Source organism: Terrapene carolina, unplaced genomic scaffold (assembly GCF_002925995.2).
Source record: "Terrapene carolina triunguis isolate 2854851 unplaced genomic scaffold, T_m_triunguis-2.0 Scaffold7206, whole genome shotgun sequence".
Taxonomy (NCBI): domain Eukaryota; kingdom Metazoa; phylum Chordata; order Testudines; family Emydidae; genus Terrapene; species Terrapene triunguis.
Genome location: NW_020671557.1, coordinates 1 through 16,162, shown reverse-complemented (window position 1 = coordinate 16,162; position 16,162 = coordinate 1). Strand labels below are relative to the sequence as shown.

Sequence of the window (16,162 nt, the reverse complement as noted above, 5' to 3'; positions counted from 1 at the left end):
TGGTTCCACGGGCAGGCAGCTTCCACTTCTACTCCTGATTAGACTAATGCAAAGGCGTCAATCCCCGCAGACCTCTATGAGTCTGGTGTCAGTCTCATTTTGTAGAGGAGGCACAGAGAGGACAAATGTCTCCTGTCTATAGGCTTGGGATAGTCAATGACAGAACGAATATGGTAGTTCCTAGTTCTCCACCCAGTACTTAGGTGATGAAGGATCTGAGTGCAGATTGGTTGAATTACGCAATGTGTACAGGGTGTAGTAGGAAGAGAGCCTGAGATATAAGGCCTTGTATCAGAGGTCTGGTATGAGGCCTGAGCTAAAGTAGTGGGCAAGCTTTGCTGATATAAAGCAAAGTTAGCAAAAGTCAGACTGTGAGCAAACGCCAGGCTCTGCCTGCTTGCAAGTCACAGAATCTAGCAAGAACAGGGCTGATATTGCAGAAACACACATTCCTAAGACGTGCTTGGCACAGGGTACTCATGCAAACACAATTCCAGAAGAGTCATACCAAAACATCCCAATAGCAAGTATGGTACAAAAACATTCCCCAAGGCTAACAAGAACATACTGACCCCTCCTAATAGATAAGGTCAGGATAACAGAGTGATGAATAAAGATATTTGGATCAAAACAACATGTACAAGGTGATAACTAGCCATGTCAGGGGGCAGTAACTATGTCAGAGCCAGTAGGTAACTTGTTTGTATCAGGGTATAAAGAGGTATCTCAGAGAGTGTCTTTGTCCAGTCGAGGGGAGAATGGAAAGTCCTGCCATTCACTGAGCTACATCCATTGTCACGGGCATACGTCTTAGTATCCTCATAGAGTCTGCCAGGTGCTATTACCGTGCTTTGTCGACAATAAACCTGGCCTGGTGCCTTCGTACCTTAACAGATCTTGTGGTCATTGGGCAATTTGCTCGAGGTCTACTATGTTGGCTGTCTGCATAGAGCTGGGGCAGCACACAGGGAGAACACACACATGCAGCCGAACATCTAATAACACAGGGCTTAGTTCCTCTGGGAACACAGTTTCTGAGTCTGTATTTCAGGCATCTATAAAAATCATATTGGTCCAGCAGTGTCATGCACTGCCAGACTGGAGATACTGAATACTACATGGGAAGGTGATGTAACCTGGGTTGTAATTTTTGCCTACAAAGGAGGATTGTAAGGGACCACATTCCTAGAGCAACCTCCCTTTGCTTGGCTGATACTTGAAAGCAACATCTGTGAGGCCATGTGGCCTGTCCTGCTAACTGAAGAAGAGGTGTCACTCTGGCACAGGGGACAGGGAAGAATGAGAAAGTATCTCCAAAATGCCTGCAAGGCTATGACTAGTTCAGGAGGTCAGGAGGAATTTAATATCAGGCAGGTGCCTCCTCAGGTCACTGAAGGGTAAGGATCATATTTTTGAAGAAACTTTAAATTTACAGGAATATAAACTAACTCTGGGTGGGGCACTTTCTGCTTCAGTTATCGATGGCAGTGCTTGTTGGCCTGTACCTCTTCGAACGCTTTCCTGGCTTCATGGTTACCACTGGCATCTTCACCGTCCTGGTCTATTTCAGATTGCAATGGATGTTCCCGTTCATCAGGCTGATGTTGTCAAACTTTGTCCCAGCATGGGGTGAGTATAGCTGTGATTGGGGGCTGCATGATGGTCTGTTAATTCTCAGTTTACTGCTGGGGCAACTAGGAAGGGAACAACAATTCATTAGGGCAGTGGTTCCCAAACTTGGGACGCCACTTGTTCAGGGAAAGCCCCTGGCGGGCCGGGCCGGTTTGTTTACCTGCCGCGTCCGCGGGTTCGGCCGATCGCGACTCCCACTGGCCGCGGTTCGCCGCTCCAGGCCAATGGGGGCTGCGGGAAGCGGTGGCCAGTATGTCCCTCGGCCCGCGCTGCTTCCTGCAGCCCCTATTGGCCTGGAGCGGTGAACCGCGGCCACTGGGAGTCGCGATCGGCCGAACCCGCGGACGCGGCAGGTAAACAAACCGGCCTGGCCCGCCAGGGGCTTTCCCTGAACAAGTGGCGTCCCAAGTTTGGGAACCACTGCATTAGGGAACTCAGAGACCTGCTCTTAGCTGACCCTTTGCTACCTCCATCACCTTATCGCTGTATCTCTGGGGCCTGGACCAATTGGTATTGGGCAACTGACTTTCCACTTCAGCACTGCTTCACCATTACCCAGGTGCTGTAATAATCTAGTTCTTTGAAATTTGCCCAGCAGTTTTCATCTAGAGAATTGCAAAATACTTGCAAAGGCAGATAAGCATGATTGTCTTCAAGGGAAGTCAGTTGCAGAGCTGGGACCAGACACAGATGTCCCGGCTTCCAGACCTGCTGCCTTACCTCAAGTCTGACTTTCCTCACCTAACCAATTCGTTCAGTGTCACACAGCTGTGGCAGAGGTGAAGATAAAGTCTCTCACAAGAACATTAGCCAGTTGCTTTATTTGTAATGAAAGAGGTGCCGGGGCTCAAGCAATTTTTTTTTACATTCATAACTGATGTAGGTTTCAGAGTAGCAGCCGTGTTAGTCTGTATCCGCAAAAAGAACAGGAGTACTTGTGGCACCTTAGAGACTAACAAATTTATTAGAGCATAAGCTTTCGTGGGCTACAACCCACTTCTTCGGATGCATATCTTGCTACATATAACTGATGTAGCAAGCCCAGAGGTGCCGGGGCTCAGCCCTGGCACAAATTAAGCACAGTCACTTACTCCTCCTCCAAAAAATAAATAAAAACAAACAAACATTAGAACACTGGGAAATGCAAAGACAAGGTGACAATCCTCTTTACTCCTCTACTCCTGGTAGCTCCCCTAGGCCCGAGGAAGAAACCTCACCCATGTCTTCACAGCCCACCATAGTCCATTAGGCGGTGGTGCTTCCCTGGAACCTACTTATGCTATGAAGGGGGCCTGGAGCCCAGCTGGTTCACTGAGCCCCACCAGGTGGAGGAGGGCAGCAGATTTCTCTGTTAAGGAGGCAACAGTGGCCTTGTTTAACAGCCCTGCAAAGATGACAAAGGAGGTGAGCCAGCCGATCCCCCTAGGAAATAACAGGAGGGGAAGGCAGAATATCCACTGGTCTCCTCCTAAAGACTCCAAGAGTGAGTCCTCCTGGGGGGATTCATAGATCCCGAGGCCAGACGGGACCATTTTACTCATCTAGTCTGACTGTACAACACAGGCCATTCCTAGAGCCCCTCGTTTAGAAAAATGCCCAGTCCTGATTTAAAAATTGCCACTGATGAGAAATCCACCACAGCCTTGGTAAATTGTTCCAATGGTTAATTACCCTCTGTTAAAAATCTACGCCTCATTCCCAGTCTGAATGGGTCTAGCTTTAACTTCCAGCCCTTGGATCGATGGGGTGAGCACTGGGGCAGGGTGGTTCAGTGGCCAGTGGAAATGGGGGTGCCAAGGAGTGAAGCTGAGCAGTAGGAGTTCTTGGGGAAGTCAGCGTTAAGAGGGGGGGGGAGATGGGGGACTGTCAGGGTGGAACTGAGCTGTAGGGGTGGAATTTGGGTGTGGTGAAGTGGTGGGGAGGAAGTGGACAGTACGGGAAGGAGGGGGTCTGAGCTTGCCCAGGAGAGGGAGGAGTGGGAGGACTTGAACTGTGTTGGTGAGCTAGGGTAATAGAGGGGGTCGGAAATGCACAAAGAGGAGTTTGGTGGCCCCAGAGACCTACTGGGCCAAGGGTCCAGGGAACTATAAAAGTTCTACATGGACTGAAGCTGGTGGACAAGGCTCCTTGCTGCCCTGTTGCCTGCCCCACTCCCCACCTTGTCCTGCCCCCTGGCCTTGGGAGATCTCACAGGGTGAGCACTGGGGACTACTTGTAGGATTCTCACGTTTCCCTTTGGTGTCGTTCCCCCTCCCCCCCAAGGCACAGCTGAGTGCAGAGTGAGACACAAAAAGAAGATTCTGCAGGCCCTTTAAAGAGATGGGATGGGATGGGGAGGAGGAGAGAACAGTAGCTTCTCCTTCCCACACTGTGATGGGGCGATACTCACCTCTCGTGAGTGTCTCCTGTTGGCTAGGTGTGTTGCTGCAATCTTTTATTCTCCTGGTGCCCCTTGTAGGTTGACCACCTTATTAGGTGGGTCTTCATTAGCTCAGCCCTCCTGCCAAGTCACACAGCCAATATGTTGAATTAACCCCTCCTGGGGTAGCAAGAGTCAAACAAACTCTCTGGCCTTATTAGTGTCTTCAGCCCTGTCTCTGGGTTCTTTTAATCTAGCCCCTTTCTAGTGGATTGAAAATTGTAGGATTACTGTGTTATGTATTTTTTGGGGGGGGGGAGGGGGGTGTCCATACAACCATATGAATGAATTCTCCCGGTTTGAGCACTGGCTAAATCTCAGAATACCCAAGTAAATCAAGATTCAGAACATTATCTGACTGAGGGTAAATGCTTTCTGGAAAAAGTGACAGAGGTATGTTTTCCCCTTTTCAAAGAAATCTCTATGGAGGAGGCGAACCCTGATGATTCTGACCAGAGAGACCCTGAAGAAGAAAAGCTTGCCAAGAAGGAAGAACTGGTGAAGAGACTCAATGCCGTGGGACTGAATTCAGAGTACTGGCTGCCCAAGCTACAAGATAAACATGGGGTTACGTCTATGCAAGCATTGGAACACCTGCGATATGAAGACTACCTAAAGCTAGAGTGCCAGGTACCATACCCATGGGAAAAGCAGGCTCTCCAAAAACTACTTAACATAGCAGAGAGCAAGGCAACAATGAAGCAGCTGCAGGAGGAGCGTTTGGAGCTGCTAAAGAAGCAGAAAGAGCAGGTTAAGGCAGCACTGCAGGACCTAAAAGAAATGCAACGTGAAGGCAAAATCCACCACAACGAAGCTGTAAGAAGGAAAGAAGAAGAGCTATGGGTGGCTATGGAAATACCCCAGGAGTATTGGGCACCATCTGAGAAACCTCTGATGGAGGTGATGGATAATGCGCATAAGCAATTAGACCTCCTGGAGGAGTCGGTGTCCCAGAGTGAGAATCTCCCTGATGAGGAAGTTTTGAGACGGGCGTCAGGAGGGCTCGCCCTGCAGGGCATTTATAAAACTCACAAACTCTCAGATATGCTAGAGACACGAGAGCAGCTGGTCAATATCCCAAAAGGATTTGGGCTCTTTGGTCCACAGCAAGGGCTGTTGTTTGTGAACAAGGAATTTTCATCTACCGAAGCAGAATCCACATTCACCAGGACCATGGAAAAGCTGGGCTTCAGCATTAGTGTTGCAGCCAAAGGTGGATTTTGGGGGTTTAGTGCTGAAACCAGCTCAGATTACAGCAGCTCTTCAGGGTCTGAACAAACTCACAAATCCCGCTCTGAGCACACTTACATTTGCACCACCAAGTACAGCTACATCCCACTGGCCTCATGCTACTTCCCCAAGGCTCAGCTTCGACTTTCCAGTGCAGCGCTGCAAGAGTTAAAAGAGATCGAGCAGCTTTTGAGTCACACCCCAGAGCCGGACAAGCTCAACTTGCTGAAGAGCAGGGGCGGGAGTTTCTTCAAGAGATTCGGGTCTCATGTAAACCAGGGCCCCCTTCACTTGGGTGGGATATTCTGGTGGAAAGCGTCTTCTGAGGGATTCCGGGCAGAGCAGCTGGACGAGGTGAAGACACGAACATCAGATGCACTCAGCTCTTACGTTGGGGGCAGCTATGGTGGCTTTAGTCTGAGCATTTCAGCTGGTGTTACTGTGTCAAAATCAGGCTCTGAAGCCTCATTTCACGGCATAGATCGAAAACGCATGCACGCAGAGATTCAGCTGTTTGTGACCAAGACAGGAGGCCCACCTGGAGTGGATTCCTTCACACAGTGGAAATCCGGGCTCGTGACGAGTAACAAAACCTGGAGTGTCATTGACCGAGGCTTTCAGCTGATTCCTGTGTGGGAGATAATCCTGTCCAATCACAGACAAGATTTTAGAGATGTTCATCAAATCAGCAGCAGTCTCAGAAATACCTACGAAGTCCTAACGAACCAAAGCGTCGGTACATTGTTTGGAGAGGAATTAGCCAGTGCTGTGGATGAGGCCAGATCATTCTTAGAGGAAATGAAGTCCTGGGAAGTCAGTAGGGATGAAAAACAGCTGATGAAATTGATCAATTTCAAACAAAACCTGACTGAAAAAACTAAGAACTACAGTGCATGGATTAACATTTGCCTGTCGGATAAAGTGCTTCAAGATTTCCTGGAAAATACAGTTTCACGGTGCAAAGATTTGCCGGCACAAAATACTGAATACATCAAATCTCTGCTGCACTGCCTTCTGTACCCTCATGTCTATTCAGTTAAGAATTTCCCCAAATCTTCCTCCATCATGCAGTGGATCTTTCATGAAGAAAAAAAGCAGCAAAAAAATATGTCTGTCTCTGAATTTGCTGATTTTATTCAAGTCCTACAGGAAATGAAGAATTACATACAGGAAGTTACTTATGACCCTATGTCCTCTGCAGCAGCAGTGCAAGTAGCAAAGGTAAAGGCCACCTTAAATGTGAGCTTAGCTTTGTCTTCCTTACTGCAGGCTCTACGGGAGAGAGAGCAGACAGATATCGAACTGTTATTGCTCTCAATTGCAGCCAGCACAGGATACCGTGTGGAAAGTAACACTTTTCAGTATCTCCTCGGGTGCCCAGAAATTAACTTCATGTTAAAAGAAATGCAAACAGCATATGAGGAATATTTGAGTCACAGGGATCAAAATGTTTCCAGAGCTCAGGCTTCCCTGCTCTTGACAGGTCTGACTGTGACAGCTGAATTCAAAGATGTAACTCCAGAGGAGAAGAATAAACGTTTGACTTTTATGAAACATCACATGGGAAAATTACTCTCTGCAGAAATAGCAAATGTTCTTAGAAAGCACAGTGCACGGAATGATTGGGACGTACTGGAAAGAGACTTAAATTGCCTTTTAAATGGGGATTTTGAAGCCGCAAATGATAATTTGTGGAAATGGGATATAATAAAAGAACTAGAAGACATCTGTCAAAGAGCAAAACCATCAAAATTAGAACCAAAAGAGCAATCTACTGATGTTGAAATATGTGAAACAATTGAAAACCAAAAGTTCCTTAATTTAATGAAACGACTTGGAATTGAAAAGTACTATCCAAGGAAAATGGGGACGGCTGATTTCCATGTAATTTACAAGACCTCTTTACATGACAGCCAGCCCAGCACAGAGGATAAGCTGCCATTTTATTTTTTGCATAAGCTGTTAATGGTGGACTATCGGGTCAGGTATTTGGTTTGTAAGGTTGACAGTAAAACAAAACTAAGTGTAACAAGAGTATTGAACACCTCAAACAAAGGCAGTGACTCCTCAGGTACGTTTGATGACTTTTTAAATTATTTCCATGAAGGAACCAATGAATCTGCAGGAACAAGTCAGACACATGTGCACCCAATGGACATCCAGATGACAATTTTTCATTGTGCAGATGATTTCATGAGACAGTATCTTTCAACAAAGCTCGCTTTCTGCCAGTTTGCACTCCCACTTCTGGTGCCAAATCCTTGTACTTCACAAATAGAATTTCCTCTTTTGGCCCTTAGCCAAGTTAAAAAGAGCTGGAAAGGTGCTGAAAAATCAGGCGGGAAGACCAGCATTAAAAATGATAACAAACTGATTTATCAAGCAGATACACCGGTGGTGTCCTTCACACGGATTGGTCATTCGCCTCATTCTTCTAAGTCTCAGATCCTGAATGCTCTGCTGAGTAAGCACAAACATGACATTTTTTTCCACCGTCACTGTAGAGGCAGCAGCAAAGATTGTGTCCTGATGAACGGGGTTGTGGAAATCTCCTGGTACTGTCCAGGTGGAAAGGATGATGATAGATTTGACAACTGCATCGCCTTCACAAACCTGCATGGGGATGCAAGAGAGCACGAGCAACAAGTCACATTTTTACAGGAGATCGCTTCTATAAATGTGGTTCTCTTATCAGATACAGATCAGAGTGACGAGAAGGGCAAGCAAATTATCTGTGATCTTTGGCAATCACGAAAACCTTTGATCTGCCTTTTTGCTGAAAAAGAGAACATTGTGGCTGGTAAATCAAGCCAGAATGTAGGAATAGGCATCAAGAACAGAAACGAGGCAGAATTAATAGATGAAATAACAGCAACAATCAGAGATTTTCTGGCAGGCTCAATTGCCACTTGTAGTCTTGATGCTTGTGTAAAAACTGCTCGCCAGCATGGCTTCCTCATTGATGAAGACAAGGAAGAGTGCAAGGAAGCCAAGTCAAAGGCACAGGCATTGATGGGCCTCTTGAGAAAGCATAGCTTAGCAAGCATGAAGGAAGAGCTATTGCCTCTTCAAGGAGAATTATGGCACAGATGGTGTAAGAAAGATAAGGAACTTACTCGCTTGCAAGAAAAAAGCAATAGAAGCATTGAACAGCACAGGAGCCAAATTGAATCAGATAAATATGCAATACGACGTGATCAATTAAGTAAGGCATTCCCCCTCAATAACCTAATGAAGTCAGTGCTTCAATTTCTCCAGTCACATCCAGAGGACACCAAAAAGTACTTCCTGCAATGGATGAAAGTATTTATGGATGACTTGTCCTCTGACCACCTCGCAAAACTTCACCAGAAATACCACGAGTTATGGTCTGAAATGTTGACAAAGAAAAAAGAAAATAAGTTGAAAACTAGATTGCAAAATGATTTAGAAAAACTCTCAGCTGAGATAAATAATTCTACAATTGGCCTTGAACACATTTTGAGAGAGGTAGGTCAGATTTATGAAGCTCTGGATGCAGTGGTCCAAAAGGATAAATGTTTTCTTGAATTACCTCAAATTGCAGCTGACCTGATGATTTCAGGTTATCCCATTGAGCTGATGGACGGCGATGCTTCATACGTGCCATTAAAATGGGTCGGAGCAGTTTTTGACTCATTAATTATGAAGCTAGGAGACAGAAAAGTGTTTGTTCTTTCTGTTCTTGGCATTCAGAGCACTGGAAAATCAACACTACTGAATGCCATGTTTGGTCTTCAGTTTAGTGTCAGTGCAGGGAGATGCACCAGGGGAGCATTCATGAAGCTGATTAAGGTGGATAAGAACCTCCAACAGGATTTGAAACTTGATTACATTCTAGTTATTGATACGGAAGGGCTTCGGGCCATAGAGAAGGCCAATAAGTTGTCCCTTAATCATGATAATGAGCTAGCCACTTTCGTCATTGGTCTTGGCAACATGACTGTGATAAATATCTTTGGTGAGAACCCTTCTGAAATGCAAGATATCCTGCAGATCGCTGTCCAGGCATTTCTGAGGATGAAGAAAGTAAATCTCTCCCCAAGCTGTTTGTTTGTGCACCAGAATGTGGGAGAAATAACTGCAAAAGAACAGAATATGGAAGGACAAAGACGCCTCCAGCAAAAGTTAGATGAAATGACAGTTACTGCAGCCCAGCAAGAATTCTGTGATGCAACCTGCTTTAGTGACGTTATCCGATTTGATGTGAGCACCCACATTCATTACTTTGCTCACCTCTGGGAAGGGGACCCACCAATGGCACCTCCAAACCCCAGCTACAGCCAAAATGTGCAGGAACTAAAGAGCAAGATTCTCATGGCTGCCAAAAAGGAATCTCAGGGCAGTGTTTTAAAGCTGTCGGGATTAAAAGGCCGAATCGGTGATTTGTGGAAGGCTTTGTTAAATGAGAATTTTATTTTCAGCTTTAAGAACTCGCTGGAGATTGCAGCGTACAGCAGGTTAGAAACAATGTTTAGCCAATGGACCTGGGAGCTGAGAAGTCACATGCTAGAGCTGCAGATAAAACTAAACAATCAAATCAGGAACAGAGAAATGCTCCAAATCACCAGAGAAAGCCTTGAAGAAGGAGTTAAAGAAAAATATGATGCCATCATGGATCAACTCAAAAAGTATTTCAGTGAAGACCCAGATGCTGAAATATTGATTCAATGGAAAGCAAAGATAGAAATTAAACTGAAAGATCTTAAAATGTCACTTATTGATGAAACTAAGAGGAAATCTGAAGAATTTATCAGACTAAGGAAGAACCAAAGCAAACTGGATGAAAGGAAGTCAGAATATGAAAAGGAGCTATTCAAAAAGAGCCAAGAGCTGGCTCTGTCATTAAAAGGCAAGAAATTGAGTGAAAATGAACTGAGAGAGAACTTTAACCACCTATGGGGAAAATGGGTCTATGAAGTGTCCTCTGATGCCCCTCCTGCTACAGAGCCTAACATCAGGGTTGATATAGAAAACATCCTGCTCGAGCGTTTTGAACCGAAGTCTGTCATAGCAGAAAAAATTAAAGCCTGTTCTAGCAAGAATATGTTTTCCACTGATTGTTCCAAGCATGTCATCATAAAGAGAGCATGGTATGGACGGAAGAAGACTTTAGAGAAGTTTGATAGAGACAGCATAGAGCAGGTTACAGACCGCATCACACAGGGGGTCAGAGCAATGATCGATAGGAAAGAGCAGCAGAGACTGGATTACAGTGCAAGTTACATTCATGAAATACTGAATAAAATAAGACAAGAGGTGGACTCTGCAGCTAATAACCCAAAGTACACATTTAATAACGATTACATAATAGATTTATCAGTATTTTTATGCAAAATGGCAAGAGAAAGGTTTGAAGACATGCACACAGCATTTAAAAAAGCACATGATCCAACTGTCTACCTGGAGAGTAAAAGAGAGGATTTCTTCAAGTGTTTTCAGATTTCCTGCCAAGGAGCAGCCTCCATCACAGCATTTGCTGATTTCCTATGCACCAAGCTTGCTGCAGCTCTCCGCCAGGCAGTCTATGACAAGACTGCCATTGACATAGCCAGTGAGATGAAGTCTACACTTCCAGCTTTCAATGGGAACAGATTAAAACTGGAAAACTATATTCTTGTGTATCTGGCAGAGAAGGAAGACTTTGAGGAGTACAAGCGATACATTCAATCCCCAAAATACTTTTTTGAGGATTTTATCAAGCAGCACGTTGATGATTATTGCTTAGACAAGAACAATCCAAAACTGAAGAGTTTCCTAAATAATTCCCTTGATTCTTTCCATACTCTTGTCCTTTCAGCTATTCGCGACTCAACTGAAGTTACTAAAGACAGAAGTGGCGATGTATCCTTATGGCTGGATGAATTTTGCAGGAGACTTCTTCAGCATTTAACCCTTCCAAGAGATGATCTAAAAAGCATTGAACATCAGGAGGTAACCGACATAGAGTTTCTTAAAGAAGCAATGAGTAAAGCATTGGCTCCTGTGGTACAAAATCTGAAAAAAGACTTTGCTGCCATTGATATGGGGCCATTTTCAAGAAAACCACATGAAATACTAGCTGAACAGCTTGGCGGGTGCTGGGAGAAGTGTCCCTTTTGCACAGCTCCTTGCACAAACACCATAGCTAGTCATGATGGAAAACACAGTGTTCCTTTCCATCGGCCTCAAGCTGTGGGTGGTGGGCGCTGGCATAAAACAGACAATCTAGTTATTGATATTTGTTCCAGTCTTGTAGCAAGTGATTGCGTATACATACTTAGTGAAGATCGACACATTCCATTCAAGAAATACTGGGAAGGAGGATCTCCTTATTCTGACTGGAAGATCACAGCAGACACGTCAGAGCAGTCTTACTGGAAATGGTTTGTGTGTCATTTCAAGGCAGAGATAGAAAAACTCCATGGTAGAAAGTTTGAAGGCAAAGGAAAAATCCCTCCTCAATGGAAATATGTTACAAAGGACACTGTACTCTCTGAGCTGAAAAATTGACAACCTTCAGTCAGTCAGAAAGAATAACTATAGGTTGACATGCCATTAGCTTTACTCCTTTGAAAGTGTATGTAATGACTGTTTTTAAATATTACTGCTTTAGAGAGTTAGTCATTCAAGCAAATCTATACTCCAGTCTCTTGGAGAACTTGGAGAAATATGGGCAGATTATTAACTTCAGTATGGAGTAATTTAGTTGCATCATTATAGCTTCAGATCCGGGTAGCTTTCCTAACAGAAATATTCTAACTCAATCACAAGTTGTAGCAGGGGATTTTTTCTTTATGCTTGTCATAATTATAAAGGGAAGGGTAACAGCTCTCCTGTGTACAGTACTATAAAATCCCTCCTGGCCAGAGACTCCAAAATCCTTTTACCTGTAAAGCGTTAAGAAGCTCAGGTAACCTGGCTGACACCTGACCCAAAGGACCAATAAGGGGACAAGATACTTTCAAATCTTGGGGGGAGGGGGGGAAGGCTTTTGTTTGTGCTCTTTGTTTTGGGGGTTGTCCACTCTTGGGACTGAGAGGGACCAGACATCAATCCAGGCTCTCCAAATCTTTCTGAACGAGTCTCTCATGTTTCAAACTTGTAAGTAAACAGCCAGGCAAGGTGTGTTAGTTTTTTATCTTTGTTTTCTCAACTTGTAAATGTACCTTTTTGCTAGAGTGTTTATCTCTGTTTGCTGTAACTTGGAACCTAAGGCTAGAGGGGATTCCTCTGGGCTCTTTAAGTTTGATTACCCTGTAAAGTTATTTTCCATCCTGATTTTACAGAGATGATTTTTACCTTTTTCTTTAATTAAAAGCCTTCTTTTTAAGAACCTGATTGATTTTCCTTGTTTTTAGATCCAAGGGGGTTGGATCTTGATCCACCAGGAGTTGGTGAAAGGAAGGAGGGGGGATGGTTAATTTCTCCTTGTTTTAAGATCCAAGGGGTTTGGATCTGTATTCACCAGGGAATTGGTGAAGAGTCTCTCAAGGCTACCCAGGGAAAGGAATTAGCATCAAGAGTGGTGGCAGCGGACCAGATCTAAGCTGGTAGTTAAGCTTAGAAGTTTTCATGCAGGCCCCCACATTTGTACCCTAAAGTTCAAAGTGGGGAAGCAGCCTTGACAATGCTCTAAACATATGATGAATTATTAACTGCATCATCAAGAAACAGAACTAGAGCTGGACAATATTACAGTAGGCCCAGAGCTCTGTTTCATGTGAAAAGCAGCTTCAGAATCAGGCTCGTCTAGCCTAAAGTTATTTCGGTTGCTTTTTATCATTAATGGGCTACATACTGAAATAAAGACACAGGACCAAATTCTAACAACACACTTACCACTGTGGAATCTAAGTAGCTACATTGAAGTCAACTGAGTTACTCCAGAAAGAGACTGGTGTAACTGAGATCCAAAATTGGCCTGTACCATAGAGAGTTTCTTATGGATGTTATACCTTACACAATGGGCTGGGTGTGAACTGGGTATGGCACACTGATCTAGCCAAGTCCCCCACATTCCCAACTTTTTGGAGAACAGGGTGGTAGCCATGTAAAAGCACTACAAACACAACCACCATCACGTTGCCACTTCAATTGTAAGTCCTCTTGGGCAAAAGTTTGTATGTATCAGATAATCCAGTAATACTTTACAATAAAATAATTGTATAATACATTTCTTATTCAGTGACAATACATTAACTATGGTAAATATATTTCACATCTCTTTAATATTCATTGTCACATAGAATTAAGGTATTTTATTGTAATGGCACTCAGTGTTCAACTTTCAATATATGTCACAAGTGCACATAAAACAAAATTTTGCACTGAAGCCAATGGAGTTACGCAGGGGTAAATCAGGGCAAAATTTGGCCCATAATGTTTTTAATTCCTTTTCAGAGTAGTTCTAATTATATTATTTCTAAGTACAAAAAATTCCTGTTGCTTATACTAGCCAGAGTCATTAATAAAAAAATTGGGTGTATGTGTGTTTTGGGGAAAAAATTAAAGCATGGAGGATAGTTCACAGTAAACCTAATTTGTTTGATTCACTTGTCATGGAAAAGCATTTCTAGAAGAAATTGATCATTCTGGAGAGGGTTACATTATACTTGTCTACAATTATTTTGATTTTATAATGTGCTGGTGTGTCTGGATAGTGATTAAACACCCCATTTTGATCACTGAAGTGTGTGTGTTGTGGTTATCTAAATTTGTGAAAAAATGCAGTTAGCAGAGTGGTTATATACAACTATTCTTTATTACAGAATTTCTCAGCCACATGCTCACATGAGCGATAGAAAGCAAAGGAAATATGAAAAAGCTGTACATAAATAGCAAGACTATCACTCTGAACTCTGTCCTGTACCTTCCTTTCAGTCTCCATAAAAATCACTTCCTTGAAATAAAAAAGAAGATGTATTATTTCTGGTAAATGAACCTTGCCAAGATTCTAGGCCCCAGACTTACTTTTAGGCACAATTCCAAATAAAGTTGATTTTAAAAGCAGTTTGGTTTTTATTTTGCAAAATGAGGTGTATTTAAAAAAAAGTGTGTGTGTGTGTGTGTGTGTGTGTGTGTGTGTGTGTGTGTGTGTGTGTGTGTGTGTGTGAGAGAGAGAGAGAGAGAGAGATAGGGGTCTGTGCAAGACATAGGTGTGGGTTTGGTTGCAAACTGTTTGTTTTAAACTAACAGGATTTTTTTTACTGTGCAAATGTTGGGGGGCTAATTGCAAACACTGCCCTAAGCAGGAGAGCAGGAATTTGTTGATCAAGGCGCGTGTTCAGGAAGAAATGTCTGTCTTCTCTCTTCCCATAATTTGCAGAAGTGCAAATGCTCCTGGTTCAGCCACTGGAACAGAGGATGTGGGATTGCAGGAAAGGACTCCAGAGCAATTAAATGCTTCACAAAGAGAGGATCCTGATGTCAGAATTGTGTGTGGTTTGGAAATCAATTGGCAAATGCTGCCATCGTGGAATGTAGGGTCCCTTCACAATACCATAGTAAAAGCTTTCTGGTCACAGGGGGAAAGCCTGGAGTTTAAAGATGAAATTTTGCATAGGAGAAACCAGCTAGCGATGGCTTCAGCTATCAGGTGATTAGACCAGATAACCAAAGAACCTCCCTTTTCAGTGTATGTCATGATTTTAAAACTGCTGGACACTTCGGGGTTGCAAAAGCCTTAGCCAAGTTAAGGGGGAATTTCTATTTGGTAAAATGCAGGCAGAATATAGAAAACTGGTGCAGGAAATGTGATCTTTGCACTGCAGAGAAGGGTCCCCCTTAGACTGGGAAAGCCCCTTTGCAGCATAAGAACATAAGAACAGCCATGCTGGGTCAGACCAGCGGTCCATCTAGCCCAGTATCCTGTCCTCTCACAGTGACCAATGCCAGGTGCCCCAAAGGGAATGAACAAAACAGGTAATCATCAAGTGATCTATGCCCTGTCACCCAATCCCAGCTTCTGGCAAACAGAGGCTAGGGACACCATTCCTGCCCATCCCGGCTAATAGCCATTGATGGACCTATCGTCCATGAATCTATCTAGCTCCCTTTTGAACCCCGTTATAGTATTGGCCTTCACAACACCCTCTGGCAAGGAGTTCCAGAGGTTGACAGTGCGTTGCGTGAAAAAAATACTTTTTTTCAGCAGTATCTTGAAATCTGTCTGAGCCAGCAAATTCCACAGAAACAATGGATTCAGGCACTGAAGACAGAGCTCCCTGAAAGAGGTCTCTCCCAGTTGCATGAAAGTAAATCCAGGGCAAAAAGACTCCAAGGAGATTTGGATGGGAGTAAAATTGTTTGGGTGGGGGATGGGGGGATGTGAAAACATCCTGAAAGAAAAACATGTAAATAATTAAAATTGCATCATTTGAAATTTGTTAAAATATTTCTTGTCTTTCTGTAGAGAATGTGTTCTTAGGGTGACACCATTTTAGGATGATGTTATAGGTTGGGTTAACCCTTGTTCAAAGCGGAGACGTAACAACCTCCCTTCATTCAGGTTAAATAGGAGAAACAACAGGGACCTAACCAAAACACGAACACACGTCACTGCCTAAAACAAAGGCACATGCCAGTCCACCCAGGCATTAGAACTGTGTGGGCTGAGAGCTTCCCTGGGTTTTGTTTTGGGAAGGGGGTGAGAGAAGCAATAGAGCGAGACAGAGAAGGAGCAGAACGATAGACACAGCCTGCACAAGCAGAGTCTGGTGCTGGCTAAAAGAGGCCTGGGGCTCTGAGCAAGGAAACTGTCACCTGTTGTTTGGTTCCTCCTGTGTTCAGGGAAACAGGACCGAGGGAAGTTGTGGAATCCCCATCACTGGAGGTGTTTAAGAACAGGCTGAACAAATACCTGACAGAGATGGTTTAGGTTTA

At 44.0% G+C, this 16,162-nt stretch overlaps 1 protein-coding gene across 1 annotated transcript; it reads left to right on the top strand.

Annotated features, from left to right (window-relative positions):
• Positions 1-4,474: 4,474 nt before the first annotated feature.
• LOC112122463 (interferon-induced very large GTPase 1-like) lies at positions 4,475-11,791 on the top strand. The gene has a single exon (XM_024221259.2). It carries the CDS (start codon positions 4,475-4,477, stop codon positions 11,789-11,791), a length of 7,317 nt encoding a protein of 2,438 aa, XP_024077027.2.
• Positions 11,792-16,162: the final 4,371 nt, after the last annotated feature.